General features: G+C 36.0%; 1 protein-coding gene across 1 annotated transcript; it reads right to left on the minus strand.

Moving 5' to 3' along the window:
- Nucleotides 1-193: 193 nt before the first annotated feature.
- Nucleotides 194-10,192, minus strand: LOC122139939 (CAP-Gly domain-containing linker protein 4-like). Its single transcript, XM_042740362.1, has 8 exons — nucleotides 9,390-10,192; nucleotides 9,103-9,208; nucleotides 8,906-8,993; nucleotides 8,158-8,387; nucleotides 7,093-7,222; nucleotides 6,870-6,981; nucleotides 6,317-6,556; nucleotides 194-2,858 (listed from the first exon to the last, which is right to left on the minus strand). The coding sequence occupies exons 2-8, from the start codon at nucleotides 9,175-9,177 to the stop codon at nucleotides 2,801-2,803; spliced, it is 933 nt and encodes a 310-aa protein (XP_042596296.1). The 5' UTR covers nucleotides 9,178-9,208; nucleotides 9,390-10,192; the 3' UTR covers nucleotides 194-2,800.
- Between the last annotated feature and the right edge of the window lie 9,444 nt (nucleotides 10,193-19,636).

A 19,636-nucleotide genomic window follows, 5' to 3' on the forward strand; every position in this document is an offset into this window, starting at 1 on the left:
ATAATTAAAGGTAAAATAATTCGTAAAATTGAAAATGACAATAATAACAGAAACACAGTAAGTAGTAAAAAAAAATCTCTAAACATTTTTGAAGCTGTGAAAAATAAATAAATAGTTTGTTAGTATACATACAGAGTCATTTCCCATGCAACCAGCAGCACCAAAATTAGTATCTGACAAACACAACCTTCATAATTTTTGTATAAACATAATATAGGGATACACATATTTCTTATGTGTTCACTTTTTGGGTTTTATTGTAACTCATATGGTTTAAATAACCCTGCATTCAATATTTTGCAATCCGGTTTTTAAATAAACAAATAGTCTCTCAATTAATATGAGCTAGATACTGCATGCATCATAATTATTTTCACAATGTGTTTAACCATTTTAGATGGAGATTAACCAGTAATACCACATACATGAGTATGTTATGTTAACTGCATGTTAACAAGCTGGGAAACCTGCTGTTGGCACGAAATAAAATGTTTCTGTAAAATAGTTTCTGTTTTGATTTTATTTGTGACTGATGGCAGTGTTTTAACTACAGTCCTAGACACACCTTTACATTCAACACAAAACATTCTGTGCTATTTGTTACTTTATTCAATTGTATGAATATAAATACTGCTTTTCAAAGAACTGTTTCTCTTTTTTCGTTTGTTAATGTTATTTTTGCTTTTACTGCTGAAAGCCAGTATAACAACTAAAAATGTTGTGACATGAACAATTTTACATGTAATGACTTAAGTCCAGTATTTACAAAAGGATGTAGAGTATGACAGTTTATATGATTTGAATAGTAAATCTGGGGCGATTGTGTATGTCATCATTTAATGTCAAATTATGTATAAATTTCCATCTCTCGCTCTCTCTCTGTCGTTCCCTCCCTTTTAGACAATATATTTATCTGTTTACATCTACAAGGAAGAAGGAAGTTCACACGCACCAGAAAGTATTATGAAAATGCAAAACAGCTGCCTGTAATTCATGTGATCATTGTTTATTTCCTTATCTTAATCCATAGAAATATGATTTGCTTGCTTTGTAAGAGGAAGTTCAGTGACAAAAATAACCAAAAAAGCCAAAGCAAAGACTTTTGCTTAAGACGTGTGTAACATTATTATATTTTGTAACATGAGCATTATCATTTCTCTTTGAAAAGTCCGTGGGTAAACCTGTTTGATACAAAAAAAATCATCTTAATTTCCATGAATGGGGTATAACAGTGTCATGTATTGGTTGAGGCTTTTTCCTGAAACATCAGAACACATCCTTCAATAAATGGAAAATCTTTCGATACGTGGATCTGGAGAACACACCTGGCCTCTTGGGAATATTTTGAACCTAATCCTGAATAGTAGAATGCAGCAGAGGTGACTGGTTTCTACCTCAGAATGCTGTTTAAATGTCCTCTTTATCTGTGTTCAATAGAGTGTATCCTTAATTTGCATTAACGGATATTGGCAATAAGCAGACATGCATGGAATGTGTGTCAACAGAATTCCACAGAATTTGACCACCCATCATCACTCTCTTGCACGTACCTGTTCCTTGTATGGAAATATTTTGGATAATTTGATCTGTTTAACCTACTGATATAAGTCTACCTATCTCAGTTGTGCTGATATTTTAGTATATATTTGAAAGACAGAATTTCCCCAACAGTCATAAATGAACATGAAAAAGTGCAGATTCCAACACAATCGCATGGCAATGTGTAACTATATTAACATTTACATCTACATACATGCAGAATCGGTGGCTAATTTGTAATTTGTAAGATCTGCTTATGTCCCATTGAGGTTAGGGTTAGGGAGTACCTTCATGCTAGCTTATTTTCTAAAAATCATATGTTTACATTTTCATATGAATCACATGATCACATGTGTGATTTCTTGGTAGAAATGACAGCTTATTAATAGGCAGAGACTCCAAGTAGCTAATACATTCATAGGTTGATGCCACTTTCAAAAGATTGCTACCATGTCCATCCAATGGCACAATTTTGGGTTGAAATTATTTGTTTTGTTTGAAAACAGTCATCATTTTTGCTATTACATTTGGTGTCACTAGTGGCAAAGTTACCCTTTTCACCTTTATGGTAACATATAAGGTCACCTGTTTGCCAGTTACAAGTTATTGTTCTACTAGTAGAGTTACACTATACACAAGTAGTCCTGCAGGCATGATGTGTTTTTGTAGGCCAAACCTGGAAAGAGTTAGCATTTTAGCACTGTACTGAAGTCAATTTGGTTTTTGAATGGGTTTTTGGTTAAATGACTGAAGTGGTGAACACAAGCCTAAGATATTATCATGTTTTATTCTAAGACCCCTTAGTGTTTTTAATGCTGTTGCTTGTCTTGATAAAGGCGGTTGCTAACAAGTAACTAAATGGGACTACAGAGGTTTTCTGGGATGTTAAATGTCTTCAAACTGAACAGGTAAACTCATCTACTCACTACCCAGTTTCACAGCCTCATCGTGTTTATAATCATGCTATCGCAGACTATTAAAAATCAAACTTTCAGGGAAAATGTCTTTAATACAATTTTTGCTATGTAATATTGGTGACATTGAAGTCATGTGACCATGTTTACTTATGTTTAGCTTTTTACTTCATAATTTCTGCAATAATCCAAAATCCTATTGTGTTTTTGTGTAGGGAATGTTAACTTCTGGGTTGGCCTACAAAACTACTTCATCATTGCTGTGCTCTGATCCATACAGCGAACTGTTGCAAGAGTGCCCTTGAGTGGCCTTAAGAGTCTTCACTTAAGTGTTCCAATAAGAGCATCTACTCCCATGCCATTAACAATTTACTGAATGCTACAAATGCACCATGTCCAGGGTCACTGAAGAGAAAGAGGAAATTAAAAAAGAAATATCAGAATGAAAGAAGAGCATTGAAGATAATGTATTTCTAAAACAATATTATTCAAAATGGAGATGTGTTGAGGTGTTTCTGAGGTTATTTATTTGTATTATTTTTTTGTTTGTTTGTTTGTTTGTTTTTTTGGGGGGTGTTTGTTTTTTTTTTTTTTTTTTTGTTTTTTTGTTTTCTTGAAAATGTGAGTGGGTGGGATGGTAATGGATAATAATTCAAACACTGTAACCCCAGCTGTCTACACTATACTGCATCAAAGAACACATTACAAAATTGTTGTTGGAAGCAGAGCAATCACATGGATGTGAATAATGCAGACAGTGGCCACATCCAAAAGCTGAAAAATACTGCCTCCTCAGGCAACATACTGAGGTGGCAACTGGCAAGACAACAAGGCACATCCAAATCCAATGATTGTGTCACCTTGTCAGCTGTGATACCTTCATCTACTTGAAGGCAGTATTGATGTATCCTTCACTGACTTTGATATCCCACTATGCTGTGCATTTTCTGTGAGCTAATGATGGCGTCTGAAAGTTGTGTTTGGTGATCACTTTTTCTACTTCTGATGTCATTTCTAGCTAGAAATTAGCATTGTGGTAATTAAATATTTGCTTAGTTATCACCAAAGTTTTCTATATTTTGTCGTAGATCACTAAACTTTTAGGCTGCATCAGAAGTCTGTCTGAAATCAGTTTGGGAAGGTGCACAAATGCTGCCTGCAAAGTCATTGCCTGATAGGGTGCACAAGGCTACAAGTCAGCTGCGTATGCTTTCAGACACTGCAAGTATAACTGACATCAATGGGTCCTATTTGCTTTTGATACGACTGTCGCGCCATTCTTATCTGGTGTAGACAGGGTGTGAAACCTGCCAGTTTACACCAATGCAGCTAGACAAGATGGTTTATCATTTCCAAGTAACAACACTTTACACTTTAATGTTTGTTTCTGTAACCCAAGACACAAAATCCAGACAAATATCAAAACTGATATCGCTAAACAAACCAGAAATTTAAAGGGATACTCCACCCCAAAATGAAAATTTGTCATTAATTACTTACCTCTTTGTCGTTCCAAACCCGTAAAAGCTCCAGTCGTCTTCAGAACACAATTTAAGATATTTTGGATGAAAACCGGGAGGCCTGTGTCTGTCCCTTAGACTGCCAAATAAATAACAGTGTCAAGGTCCATAGAAGGTATGAAAGTCGTCGTCAGAATACTCCATCTGCCATCAGATGTGCAATCTGGGTTATATGAAGCGACGGGAATACTTTTTGTAAGTGAAGAAAAAAAATAACGACTTTATTCAACAATTCCTTTGTCAACAGTCTCCTATGTGTCTCTCCAGATCACCGTAGTGCCATTTTCTGTATCAGCCGCGCCACAAGGATGTGCTGTTTTCTTTCAAATCAAAGCTAAATACACGTAGAAACAGCGCATCCTTGTGGTGTGGATGATACAAAAGAGCATTAACAGAATATGGTGATATGGAGAGACACAGAGGAGACTGTTGACAAAGACTTTGCTTACAAAAAGTGTTCCTGTCGCTTCATATAACCCAGATTGCACATCTGATGGCAGATGGAGTATTCTGACAACGACTTTAATAATTTTTTTTGTGGTTGTTGATGTTGTTTTTTTGTTGGTATTTTGTGGGGTAGTAGGAGTCCCAGTTTTCCATCCAAAATATCTTAAATTGTGTTCCGAAGACGACCGGAGCTTTTACGGGTTTGGAACGGCATGGGGGTAAGTGATTAATGACAAAATTTTCATTTTGGGGTGGAGTATCCCTTTAAGATAAATCCTTTGGCTTTTTTCCTTGCTCTTGTATTCCATTGGAAAAATAATATTAAGAGTGTTTGTTGATATACAGTACGGTTCCTTCTGATGAGCCACCAAATTTGTTCTTCTTTTTTTTTGTTTGTTTGTTTTATAATGATAATGAAATTCCAACTGTCCAGTCCAATCAAATTTGTTATTTGGCATTCAATGACATGCTTTTTTAGTGATAGAAGAAGAAGAAACAACATTAAAGGGATAGTTCACCCAAAAATGACAATTCTGTCATTAATCACTCATGTTGTTCCAAACCTGTAAGACCTTTGTTTATTTTAGAAATGCAGATTGTGATATTTTTGATTAAATGTTATTGATTGGTTATTATTTTTTGTGTGATATTGTTGAAATAATAGTATTTTTGTTTCTTAGATTATTCGCCCTGAGTTACCGTCCTCTTACTTTTTGTAGAGTACCCCAGAACGTAATCAAAGTAATCAGCGTTGTTTACGTTCAGTAGACAGCGCGCAAATGCTGAACGTAAACAATGCTCATTACGTTGATTTCGTTCTGGGGTACTCTAATAAATAATAAATTATGTTATTATTGTTTTCTTTGCGCACAAAAAGTATTCTCGTAGTTTTGTAAAATTACGGTTGAAGGCCTGATGTCACATGGACTATTTTTCAGATGTCCTTATTACATTTCTGTGCATTGATTGTGGTAATATCATTGCTAGTCTCAGCCTGTGTATGTGATGCATACGGCACACAAAAGTGGAAACACTTCAGGAGTTTCGAAGTGGTCATCGGATTGGTTGAATTATACAGGATTTCCAGGAGACGCGTGTGTCACATTCTTTAACGTTCCACCTGGAAATGCCTGGAAGATGCAGTGGCTCGAAACCCCCACACGAAAGAAGAAAGCAGTCATGATTACAACTGTGACGACGAGTGCTTACCAGGATCAACTAAACGCTGGATTCTCAAAAGTATGTGAAATATTTAAAGTTCACAGCACAGAATCTTTTTAACACGTCCGAGAGTTTTACACACCAGTCAATTACACACAGTTATTGTGGCGACATTTCCACACCACGAAATGTGACGCTGAATGAAATGAACTGTGATTGGTTGTTTGACGTTAGTCAAACGGCCTCATGGGCGGGCCTTGGCCAATGAAAGCTGCCATGGATTCCAGACCTTCAGCCGTCAATGAAATCTGTCGGAGTTCATCAAAGATGAACGAAGGTCTTAACGGGTTTGGAACGACATGAGGGTGAGTAATTGATGACAGAATTTTCATTTTTGGGTGAACTAACACTTTAATACGGGAATACAATAGCCTAGAGTTTATTTCATGAGGACGGTAAGGGATCTGGATAATGAATAGAGGGTCTCTGGTCCAGAACCACTGTCTTAAACGGTAAATAAATTACCCAGAAGGTTCGATATGGTAAATTTGGTAAAAATATTAAATATTTAAATAATAATCTATAAATAACTTTGAAATATTTATATAGATCCAATACCTACTTTGCTGAAAAAATAAAAGTTTTACTGTGGAGATTCTTATCTGGTCTTTTCATGAAGGTATACACAAATTTTCCCATTATCTGAATTGCTGAAGACAAGAAAAGTGATCATACCAGTAAAAGTAGCGCTGTCCTTCATAAGTGCCATCATGCTGTCCATTATCAGCCAACTCCAGTTCTACGCCAAGATGGTATTCGGGAGAGTTTTGTATGTTGCCCAGGTAGCGTAAGGTACCGGTGCTGATCCGTCCAGAGGGTAACATGATTCGTACCCTGTGCCCAATCTTCAAATCCATGGGGGAGTGGGGCACAAACACTCGATGAGGTCCCCCTCCACTCCTCCAAGACCTTATACTGAAGAAAAAGGTAATGCAAGCACAAGTATGGTGTTTAGATTGGACATTAATTTTAAGATTGGAATTTAAATGTAACACAAAATGTAACACTTTACTATACTCATTTGAAAACAGAAATGATTAAATGATTTCTTCATTTTTAAACAACTCTCTTGAATATGTGCTTCTGATTGGTAAGTACATTGCATTCCACAGTCAGATTTTTCTGTTTATAACACAGTTCTCTGGAAAATGTTATTGTGACAGTACTTTCCAGTGACAGGAGCTGGGCATGCATGAACATGTCCAGCTTAAAACACTGTCAACGATACCTGATGTTAGACATGACAGAAGTGGCTCTGGAGTCTGATGGGCAGGAGGTTTGACTGCCACAGTCTATAAGCAATTCCACATCAGGTCCCTTTTGCTGGTGTCTGAGACCACCTGTGGAAATTTGGAAGAGATGATCTAATTTTTTTCAAATATATTTAATTTCAATTATGCTCAGCAAGGGCAGTTTTGACATCCAGCCAGTCCACCAAAGGAAGCTCTTACTAGAACATTCATCCTCCTCCTCAGGATTAAGTCCATTCTCCAAGCCAGACTCTAGAAAGACTTCATTTGTGTCTTCTGAATCAGTGTCTCTGTACAGTGTTCCAGTCCTTACCAGAATCTCAGAGGTCAGCTGAAAAGATCATGCAATTAAAATACAAGTTAGAAAGGTTCCACTTAAATCATATCCATTCCCACACTGTAAAAAAGTGACTGTATTTATGAGTTAGTTATGAATCATTTGTTAAAAAATGCTAATTTATTCAGAAACTAAAGAAGTGATGGCATTTATGATAGTCACTGAATCATTCACTCAACTGATTTGTTCAAAAAATGCTCACTGAATCATTCACTCAACCAATTGTTCAAAAATGCTGATTCATTTAGAAATTAAACAAGTGTCCATTTTTATGATGAAGTGACTGAATCATTTTGTTTGTTTATAATTCACTTATAAATTAAACAAATGACCATTTTTAGGATGGAGTCAGTGAATAATTCACTCAACCTATTTGTTCAAAACCTAATCATTCAGGAATAAAACACCACTACAGTGTGTTTCTCAGTATTGCAGTGGTTTTATTTGGCTTTGTTTGGAACTATTTTGATCTCCGTTGTCTTTTATTAATAGTGTAGCAATGTAGCACTACTCGCACAAGTCATTTTAAACCAGGCACCTTTCAGCCCATTGCAATACCTGTGTGGGGAAATCTTTCACCTTCACATAAAAATTCTTCAAATCTTCAAGGTGCAAAACTGATGCTATGAAAGCTGGCATTCTAGCTTATCTGCCATGATAGATAGTAGCATTTAGTGATCCACAGAGATGCCACCTAGTCATTACACCAAGCATTTTTAAGTACTGCAACCCATAAGCATTGCTAGTTCCTGTTGCAAATCCCAAATAATCAAGCAGTTATAGTCATTTAAAAAAAAAAAAGCATGCATTTTGAATTTAGAAAAAGAGCCAGGTGATCAAAGCAGAGATGCCAAAGAAGCAATAGTGTAAAAGGTTCATTATAATGAATTTATGAGTATCATTTCTGAAATATTATTAGACCCGCATACCTGGTCTCTTAGATCATGTTGTCTCTTTTGCAGCTCCACAAACCGCATCTCCCATGATGCTCTCTGATTTGCAATCTCTATCTTCAGCTCTTGAATCTCCCCCTCAGCCTTTAGCAGTCTCTTGAACAGGCCACTTGTGCGTTCAGGCTGAACACAGTTTTCTGGTTTGACCTTCTTCACTGAGTCTGCATTTAAATCTGTCCTTGCCAGATGCTTGACATGCTGGACAACTACAGATTTATAAAAGTCTTTAGTATTAATACTTTGGCAAATGCTGATTCTGTTTTGATATGGATAATGGAGTACACTTAATAAGACAGTTCACCCAAAAATGAAAAATCTGTCGCTATGTACTCGCTTATATGTCATTCGAAACCTTTTTTTTTTTTTTTTTTTTCTAATGTTGATATGAAAACATTTAGTTTCACTATATTATAAAAGACATAATATTTTTAAACATAAATATAACATGAGGGTGTCTTATCAATGACAGATTGTCCATTCTGGGGTAAACTTTCCCTTTAAATCAATTAAAACTCAGATATAAACTCTTTTGCTCTAGTTTAAAAGGCTTCTTAATTTTTAATGCGATATTGACAGACTATTTCTTATTTCACAAAACAAGCCTCCCATCTATTGGACAGGTATGTACATTACATTTACATTGCAATTGAAAGACAATCAGCAAATGTTGCTTCCTTTGCATAATAATTGATTGGTTACTTTTTTCTGTGATGTTAGGATTTACCTGGTGACAGTTTGGATGGTAATTTATAGTCAGTGTCAGCTGCATGCTGTGTTAATGGTGCAGATTTTAGAGCACAATATGGGCTGACCTATAATATAAATAAGTAAAATTTGATGATTAATCAGTGATTTGTGTAGCAATACAGTAAAACTAGAATATATTGATAGAATGTATTAACATGAAGAGGACATAATTACCCAGAAAAACCTCCATGTGCACAACAGGCCCTTGAGACTCCAGACAACTGCTGACCACAGTACATAAATAGCCATTTTATGAAGATTTCACATGGTGCTCTATTGCCTGCAATATATACTGTAGGTGAAATACAACAGGCCAAGCAGTTCTGTATATTCATTCTTTAAATTCTGATTGGCTTGGATTTAAGACTCACCACCAGAGTGCCAACCGCTGTGGCTTTGAGAGAAAAAGCAATCTATTCTGGTATATTTATTTTCTTAAAAACATTGAAACAGGTAAATACCTTGACACAATGCCTGGTTGAATGCTTCAATAGCTGGATACAGATCCCTGTTGAACTTCAGTGGCTAAGAATTAACCTGTTGGATTAGTTTCTCTTCATTTGGTTATCCGGTGGCATGTTCACAGACCAACCTGTTGCTATCAAGTCTGCTGAAGACTGATCGAGAGTCCAGAGACATAATCCTGTGTAATCTCATTAGTGATTGGGTTACATGCTCCTCTTGCGTCCCATCACATACTAATTCTGGTACCTGATCCTATTTTTCCAAAGTAGTGATCAGGGACTAAACACTCTCAGATTCCTCTAAAACAAACCCAATCTAGCAAGACGTTTGTATTTTAGAAAAATAATTGCCACCATAAAACCCTCAACAAGCATCCAGTGTTCTAAAATATCCTTTGCAACAAACTACACAATCATATTTATAATAGATGACTATTTAAAGATGTATTAGAATTCATTAATAAAATAATCTGTTTAATAAATAAACTATTTTTCACAATTACAAGATAACAGAATACAGAATAGACTAAATATATTTGTCTGTATTCTCATAGCCACATAAACTATTTATATTTCAATAGATGTATGAGGATCTCCTCAATCACATTAACTAGAACATGTTCTGCTAAAGGCTGACAACCACTTGAATGCAGTGACATACAAACATTTTTTGAGTCTGGTTGACGTGTTTTTAGGGCAGGTGCTTCAGTCCCTGCCACTAGATGGCAGAAGTATCCATTTCTTGATTTTAAACTAAAAATAGTAATGAGCTCAGATATTCACAAGATGTCCAGTGTACTTCTTTTTCTTTTTTCTTTTTTTTTTAAATGCTGTCTGCACCACAGTTTCCGTTAATAAACAAATACATGGGTTTTTTCTTTTTTTTTAAAATGCTGTCTGCACCACAGTTGGTTAAATAATATATGGGAATTATGGAATGATAACAAATACACACTGATCGATTTATTGAATTATATTTTTAGAGGAAAAAGATTGGATTAGTTTTTAGAGGTGAAAAACTGAATTCACCAACTCCACTCGTACCAAAAAAAAACAAAGGTGAAAATTTACACACCCTCAGGCCATGCAAGATGTAGGCCTAGATGGCTTTGTTTCTTCATCAGATTTGGAGAAATGTGGCATTAAATCACTTGCTCTCCAATGGATCCTCTGCAGTGAATGGGTGCCGTCAGAATATCGAAGTAATTTAAAAACCTTTATCTCTGGTCCATAATAATCCATAATAACACATACTTCTATGATTGAAAAATTCTTTTACTTGTTGTCCTCTACAATCAAAATCCACCCACATTCTTGTTTTGAAATATTCTGGCTTGTAAACAACTTTATCCCCGGAGAAATCAATAGCTGAAAAAAGGGGTTGAAGTTAAACATGTCTTGATGGATTTGTTCCTTACAAACACGAAGCTTTTGGCTTCACAAGATGTAAACTGATGGACTGGAGTGCTGTGGATTATTGTGATGTTTTTATCAGCTGTTTGGACTCTCATTCTGACGGCACCCATTCACTGCAGAGCATCCATTGATGAGAAAGTGATAGAATGTTACAGTTCTCCAAATCTGATGAAGAAAAAAAAACGTATACATCTTGAGCGGCCTGAGGGTTAGTATATGGTGAACTATTTCTATAATAAAAGCTGTATGTCTGTACTATTGTTATCCAACCAAATTTATGTGACTTCTTAATGTCACTTACCGAAACTTTTGACACGGTCAGTCAGAGAAAATGATTCCAGCAGAAGCCTATTGGAAAAGCTCCAGGTGAGATGAAAGCTGCCAAACGTTTTACCGACTGACAGACATTTCCAAGGATGCAAACTACTTGCCTGCTAGTGATGTTCACATTTTGAATTGAAAATATGTCAGTTACAGTATGTGATTCTTAAGGCAATTCATAGTTGTGACTATAAAAAGTAAAGACAAAAAACATTAGCTGAATAGTTTTCAGCACGTTTACAATGCAGTTTAAAGTTTATAACATAATTACAGCCTTAAGTTAAACAAATATTACAATAATCTAAAAGCATGGAAAATTATATTAAGGAAAGAAAAAACCTATAAAGACCTAAAAAGTTTATTTTCAGTTGAAAATTATATTAAATGTAATAAGACAAATCATAAAAACATTATACTTCAGTGTAACATACTCATATTTTCACATAAAAGGACTGGACATGTTATATAGGACCCAATCAGTTATGTTTCATTTAGCATTTCATTGTCACAAATATCTCAGCTTTAGTTTCATAGCTTGTTTGTCTGTGAGTAGTTCATCCATCATTCCAGACACATGGGTTTGTCCATAGTAAAATACAAACTGCGTCATGATTTAACTTCTGTTTGAACATATCCGATAGCATGTCGCAACGAAAGGCTCATTTTCCATTCAGTGTGAATTCTGATGTTGTTCCTGAGCTTTCAAATGAAATTTGAGCTTAAAATGACGGCGACCGATTGTTGTGTTAATACTCAGCTGTGTATTTTTGATTTGTCAGAATTGTGGGATGGGTGGAAAATTGTGGCCTGGTGTAAACAGCAGTTTAATGTTACCATAAAAACACATCCTCTTAAACAGAGACACTGGGGAGTGTTTATCTGTCTTAAAGGCACAGTTCACCCGAAAATGAAAATTTTATGCCGTTTCAAAACCACATAATTTTCCTACATATGTGGAGCACAAAATATGCCTTTTTGAAGAATATCCTGGCCATGAAAATTAATGTGTCTGTCAAGCTCCAACATTATCAGTAGAGAACTGCATATTTTTAAGTCTGTCAGATATGTGCTCTTAACCTAAAAATAGTCACATCCAAATTAACTGATTTTATTCAAGTCAGGAATATTAGGCTTTTTAACATGACTGAATCAACCCAAAAAATCTTCTTTAGGTTGTCCTTCAATATTTCACCTTTTCGGTTCCACAAAGTAAACTAGTTCGAATTCTTCCAAATCTGGCGAGTAAACCGCTGTGCATTCATAATGTATCTGATATTAATGTGCTGTTAGCTGTCGAGCAGCGTGTGGACTCTCAGGGGTTTCATTAGCACGCTCTCCGAGCACCTGTCCACTGTGAAAACAACAGGCCTTACAGCCTTCTGAATTCAGATGCAAGCATCTTAATGAGGGATATTATCGGGTCACGTTCCCTCATTTACTTCAGTTTTGAATTACCTGCATTGTTATGAATGACAAGGCATTTTTATTCATTTCATTTAAAGCTATTTACAGTGTTGGTACAGTGCTGTTTCCCTGTATGCATGTAAAATATGTCAGTAGTGGCTGTAACATGGTATCAGATACTGTATTTTCTTGTAAAATCCACTCCAATAAACTGTAAAAACTTTTTTTTACAGTGCACTTAATTGAATGCAACGTCCAGTAAATCGCTTTATGTTAAATGAAAAAATACATTTAAATACAAATGTATAAAGTTACTATACATTTGTATTCGTTTTTTGCAATATTTATTTTTATGAGCAATGTAATGAAAAAAGTTAGATGGAAAATGATTTGCCTGTGTCTTCGACATGACCATATTATTTGATTATAGTTTTACTCCAGTTTAACAGCATGAATTTGTCCCAAACTGAAGTGCAGTAATTATGAAAATGAGACATGCAATGCAAACATGTCCCATGGGTGCAAATGGAAATGCAAAGCCACATATTTGAGAGCAAAATTTAACAGATGACAGAAACATATTATTTCCTCCTGCTTACTACGAACGGAGGATTCCCTCCTCTCGGAACAATTGTTTCTTCTGTTGATCTTTAATAGTTAATAATGTGCGTGACAAAATAATATTTATTTATTTATTTATTTGGGAGGAATCCAGAATGACTTTTTAAATGTTGATGTTTAATATTCTTTATCCCACAGGTAGTTTTAAATCTAGAGACATGCATAAATTGTGCCATAACTGTGTATTTTCTGTGCTGCTTTTTTACAATATGTATTGGGAAAAGCATTATAGGCTAGACACACAAAAATTTTTTTTTTTAAAAATTAATGCCTGCTATCAATTAATCACAGTAAAGTAATCACTACATTCTTCAAACAAGTCGGTATAATAGAGTTTTGATAAAGAGGTCTTTTAAATGCTTATTATAATTTTTAAGAGGGATAACATCTGTTTTATCCTGTGACTGGCACTATATATAAAAAATATGTGTTAATTTATAAGGAAAGAAATCTGCAATGCCTTAAAAAAAACTTCTAATGAATTTAACTAAAAACACATGCATCGTAAAGCAAATGTATAATCCTGTTTAATCTGGTTTAATATTAAGAATATTTTAGTGTAATGACACAGTTTAGGTTTGCCATAGCTATGATAAAGTCTTGATATAAAAGCTAAATAAAGTTTACAAAAAGATGCTTTATCGGGCTGAGCTAAGATTTTATTACTTTATTATTATGTTGCTCCATCCAAATTCTTAAAAAAAAAAAAAACTCCTTGATCATTTACTTTAACAAATAAGTTTTCCCTAAGAAATTTGACCTTTGCTTCACACTTTGTCAACAAGGAAAATTTCCTGGTTTTGAATGCAAAACTCAGTCTCTATTATTTGTTGAGCAACTTGCACTTTTTACCTGGAAGCATCTGGCATACTGTACCCAGAGCTATCATTTGGAGAAAAAAATTAATAATTAATGGCCAGTCTTTAGCCAGATAATTTACATGGTTTTATGGATGCATGATATACACAGGATACAGTGATGCATTTGCTTTGACATAAAACTCATTGCAACTGAATATAAGGAATTTACTTTTAACTTAGCATGAAAACGATCACTAAACGCCAGATGTTATTGCTCCAGTAAAGTTCTTTGTTAGATCTGAAGAAAAATGTTTTTTTGTTTGCAATAGAAGTGAAAGAGTAGTATACGACCCTGGAGACAATTCATTTGTATTGGGTCTCGTCTATGGTTTCCTCTACACATCTGCTTCCCTTTCTGTGGTGAGCATCATTGTACTCAATGGAAGAGGAATTGCAGGAACTGATGGATCTTGTAGCCTAACTGAATGCAAATAATGAAAGTTTGCATCAAGAAAACAACAGTTGTGTTACCAGGTTCCAGTGCAGCACCTTCAAGCAGCTCCACAACCCCATCCGTGACACCTGAAGCAGTTGGTGTTGGTGCCCCTCTGACTGAATGATTTGTTTGTTATATTGCCAAGGAAATGAAGCTGCCCAAAGTTTAACCTCAAGGGTCTGAGCTGGGTGAGCTGAGGGAAGTTTTTGCAGGGAATGTGACGGCAACATGCCTCCTGTCATCTTCCTCTATTTCGGTTCCACTTTCAGCTGGGGACAAGCATCTCATCCAAACCACAGATCAGACAACTAGTCTTTATCAGGCTGTAGAGCCACTATATGCTGGCTCAAGTGTGGTTCTGTTTTTTTGTTAATATCTCCTGAATGTCTCCTTGTCATCGTGATTGGTGGAGTTCAAGAGCCTTGCTTGTGAGACACAGCTACGTCGTGTCTTCTTTTACAGAGAGCTATCCTTTAGCTCAGGGGTGTCCAAACCTGTTCCTGGAGGGCCACTGTCTTTAGCCCCAACACTAATTAAACACACATGAACCAAAGTAAGGGTTAAGGTCTTCAGACTCACTAGAAACTTCTAGGCAAATGTGTTGGTGCTGACTGAAGCTAAACTCTGGCCCTCCAGGAGGAGCATTGGACACCCCTGCTTTAGATCAAATCCTAAATATCTCACCTGAGTAAGCTAATCAAGGTCTTCAGGATAACTATAAACTTGGGTTGTTTGTTGGGGCAGGTTGGAGCTAAACCCTGCAGGGCATTGTCTCTCCAGGAGCAGGACTGGACACCCTTGGGTGATATGGAGAAGATGTCAAGCTTTGTGGTTCATTGTCAAAGACAAGTATTGGTGTTTTATCTGCTTAAGTCCCTAGTGTCCCTAGGTTTGAGTGCTCTTAATGAGCTGGCAGTCCCTCTACAGTGGTGTCTGAACTTGCTGGCCCAAGACAGGGGAATCCAATCCTGCTCCTAAAGGGCAAGTCCTGCAAAGTTTAGCTCCAACACACCTCCCATTTTTGCTTAAACTTAGAGGCTCACTTAAAGGTCCTGTACCAAATGGCACACTTTATGCGCACTTGCAGCCTTCTAGATGTACAATAGCCATGTGGGTGTGTCCATTAAGTCCATGAGACCATGGGGTGTCCCATTTGCCATTTTAGCTTTCAGAAAGGTGCTTGTGAGCGTGACTTTGTGGCCATTGTGCTCCCTTGATGTACATTACAGGAGACTTCTTCCCAATAGTCAAAGGCCATTTAGGACAGGGCCAAAGTGCCTCGTTCCTGAAGACCTTGTTTAGCTGGTTAATGTGTTTTTAACTGGGGTTAAAGCTCAACTTTGCTGGAAGATATCCCTCCAGGAGTAGGATTTGACACCCCTGCCCAAGACCAACAAGTCCATTTATAGCACCATGAGTGGACCATGGACCATGACCATGATTTATAGATTGAACACAAATGTATGGTATTTACTGACAAAAATCCCTGAACAGTGTTATCCTTCACTTATTTTTAGGGCTGCCCCTAATAGTCGACTAACCGTTAGTCGACCAGAAGAGGCTTGGTCGGCCAAAATTTTATTTGTCGCTTAGTCGCAGAAAAAATAATAAATAAATGAATATCCACATTGGCAAAGTTGTGCAGATCGTAAACAGCTGGTCTGTGTGGTAGTACATCGGGCAGGACATCCAAACGCTCGCCTATCATTCATCGACCTCAAATATGACTTATCATCTGAAATCTGTTAATAGCAGCAACTTTACATGGCCGCTTTGATGGTCAATTTGATGTTAATCTAGAAATGTGTGCGCTGTTCAAGTGTCTGTGTGGAGTTTGGAAGTTGAACAGTAATGCGCTCCGCTCACTTCTGGACAGATGGAGGCGTAGGTGCGCTCACTTGCTCTTAAAATACTCACTTAGTTTTGATTATACAGATAAGAGTAATAAATCTTTCAAATCTGTAAAGACTCTACATTTATTTGTTTGCACTCACAATAACAACAAAACATGGTATTTTTTTTAATAATGAAAGAAAACAGGATGCGCTTTCTGCCATCTCAGTCTGTGAACTTGAGCGTGAAACTTCAAAACTCTATGTATATTTGTCTTACAGACATAAAATCTATAGAGAGAGAGAGAGAGAGAGAGAGAGAGAGAGAGAGAGAAATATCTACTTTCAAATAAACCAATTAAAATGGAAAACAAATATTCTCAGATTAATCCGTAACATGCATACAAGCACATCCTATTGAGGAGATGACGAGTCAGTGTCGCCGACTTCATCTCTTAAACCGAAAACAAATAAGCACTAGTTTATCAATAAAGTATTAAAATGTTAATGCAGCCTCCTTACCGGTTTTCCCTGACACATTCATAATCATTACTTCTGCCGGTGTTCTGTGGCAAGCTTAATGCGTGCACTTGAGCGCTTATTAGGCTATGAAGACAATTAAAGGCTAATTATTATTATTTAAATGGTTTACTAATAAACGTGCAATTAGTCGTGCAATTAGTCGACTGATGCTTCAAATAATCAACTACTAGTCAACCAGACAAATTTTTGGTCAAGGGCAGCCCTACTTATTTTGAAACCAGGTAGAGGAGAGATAAGAATGCAACTTTCCTGAAGAGCTTATACAGCTCACCTGGGAAACTTGCACCTCAGAGAATGCATTATTACATGTCATCAGGGTCATAGCTGGTTGTTGGTGAGTGTTTGGTGTTATTTGTGTGGGTGGATGTCTGTTGGGAGGACCCTGGCAATTTAAATGGGCTGCCCAGGGCCAGTGTGAAAACATTTTAAAGCATTCAAGCGCAAAAAGACGTGAAAGTACTTAATTCATTATTAGCATGCTGTGTTCTGTGTGCGAACACAGAATCTCTTTTGTATCTTATTGCACTTGAACAAACAAATACATTAAAAAAGTTCCCCTGGTGTGAAAGCCCCTATTGTAGTAGCAAGTTTAGGGGTTCTCAACTCTGGCCCTCATTGTCCATTTTCCTGAAGAGTTTAGCTCCAGTCTTTATCAAACTTACCTGCCAGTACCTTTCTAGTAATCCTTAAGATCTTGATTAGCTTGGTGTGTTTGATTAGGGTTGGTGCTAATGTGCCCTTTAAGCAGGGTGTGAATTACGGGGGCTTGGGTGGGTCTGACCCCCTAAAGAACGCTTTAACCCCCCTGATGGATGTCAAAACTAGATGTGGGGGGGTCAGATAGAAAGAAGGCTAGCCTACACATAATATGGAGATTAACTTGTAAATATTCATATCCATTTGCCCCAACTGATTTTAAAATATCATTTTGGCAGCCCCTGAAATGGGTCGTTCAGACGGTAGAAGAATACGCTACAGCGCTCAATCAAAGACGTGCATTTATTGCTTGGATGGAGCAAGAATGCCTAAAATGCACGTGTAGATTCAGCCGAGTGATAAAGTTTACCCTCTTCAACTTAATGCGGCTGAAGTGAATTTATGAAGCAAACTATTTGCTAAAATATCCATACAATTAACAGCACAGCTGAAATACATTGCACGGTTCTCTCAGTCAGATGTGCGTGAAAGTTACATGTGTTACTATAACAAACACTGTGCTTTCTTTCAGAATCATCATTGGCTGGTAGAAAGACAAAAATAGGTTACATAAAAGTTTTTACCTAAAAATTAAGAAAAGGTAAAGGTGTGAATAATTACATTTTAGACACACTGTCAGTAATTCCACCGATGAAAATAAAGCCCTAGGAGAACCATTGTGCGTCTCAGATCAACACACATTGGTGTTTAATTAATGAATCCACATTTTTAAATGAATCGAGTGAATCAATGATTCAGTGATCCATTTTATAAAGGCAGTCACTTGCTTCATTTCTGAATGAATCAGCCATTTGAACTAATGATTGAATGAATGATTGAAAGAGTCACTTTAGACAGTGATTTGCCGCCACCTACTGCCGCATTTAGTTTTATATTCAGAGATGTTTCTTTTTCAAATAATTTAATTGTTTATTTGTTTTTTATGTTGAATTAAAATATTTCTGTATATATTTGTAATGTCGATTCAGTTATTATTATTAATTTTTTTAATTAACGATAACTTATCTTTAATAATAACTTTATCTTTAATCAGCACATGATGTACGTTAATTAATTAATCTCATTCATTTGAGAATCATTTGATTAATTAATCGGCACATTATTATTATTATTTTTTTTTTTTTTTTGAATATTCACTTAGCCCTATTTAAATACATAATCCTAAACTGCAGAATGTTGGCCCTCAGGTGCAGGAATGGACACCACTGATTTATATATATAAAGTGTTGCCATTCTTTTGTCCATTTATTCTGTCCCTGATGTGAGCTCCCACGGAGAAGATGTACAAGGTCCTTGTGGTTTGAGGTCCCTGATGTCTTCACTCAGAACACTCAGAAGAGGTTGAGCTTTTTAATGAAGTTTCGTTATACCACAACCATCTGTCTGGCAACGGCAGGTGCAAAAGCTACTGTATCTACAGGAATCTTTTGATACCATGCCAATCCTTATCAAGGGACAGACAAATCTGCATGTTTTCTAATGTTTGGCCAAGAGCAGGGATTAGAATCAACACTACAATCACAAATATATATATATATATATATATATATATATATATATATATATATATATATATATATATATATATATATATATATATATTTCATTTTTTATTTATTTCCTTTTTTTATATAGAAATGGGAATAGGATCCTTTTCATTTAGTTTCATTTTTTTTCTACTTCCCATTGCCTGAATCTTTTTAAAGATGTCAAATCACGTCCAGTCACCTTTATTTATATAGTGCTTTTTACAATACAGATTGTCAAAGCAGCTTTACAGTATTAAACAGGAATATAGTGTGCCGATAAAGCAAGAGGACAATAGGAAACATTCAATTTTCCAGTTAAAGTCAGTTCATCATCGATTCATATGTACAGCATAATCAAATAATCAAAAGCCTGATAACCATCAGACTTTAAAATAATCTTCAGAATGTTTTGAACTGTGCAGCTAACATTTGTCTTGACAAAGTTTCAGTTTCTATTTGTTTTGATTTTGTAGTTTAATAGTCGAACACCAGTTTTGCATATAGTCTATGCCAACCAGTAAAATTTGTTTTAACTTGAATATATTGTTTTCATAAACCTTGAATC

The sequence above is a fragment of the Cyprinus carpio genome, chromosome B16 (genome assembly GCF_018340385.1).
Source record: "Cyprinus carpio isolate SPL01 chromosome B16, ASM1834038v1, whole genome shotgun sequence".
In the NCBI taxonomy this organism is placed as follows: Eukaryota; Metazoa; Chordata; class Actinopteri; order Cypriniformes; family Cyprinidae; genus Cyprinus; species Cyprinus carpio.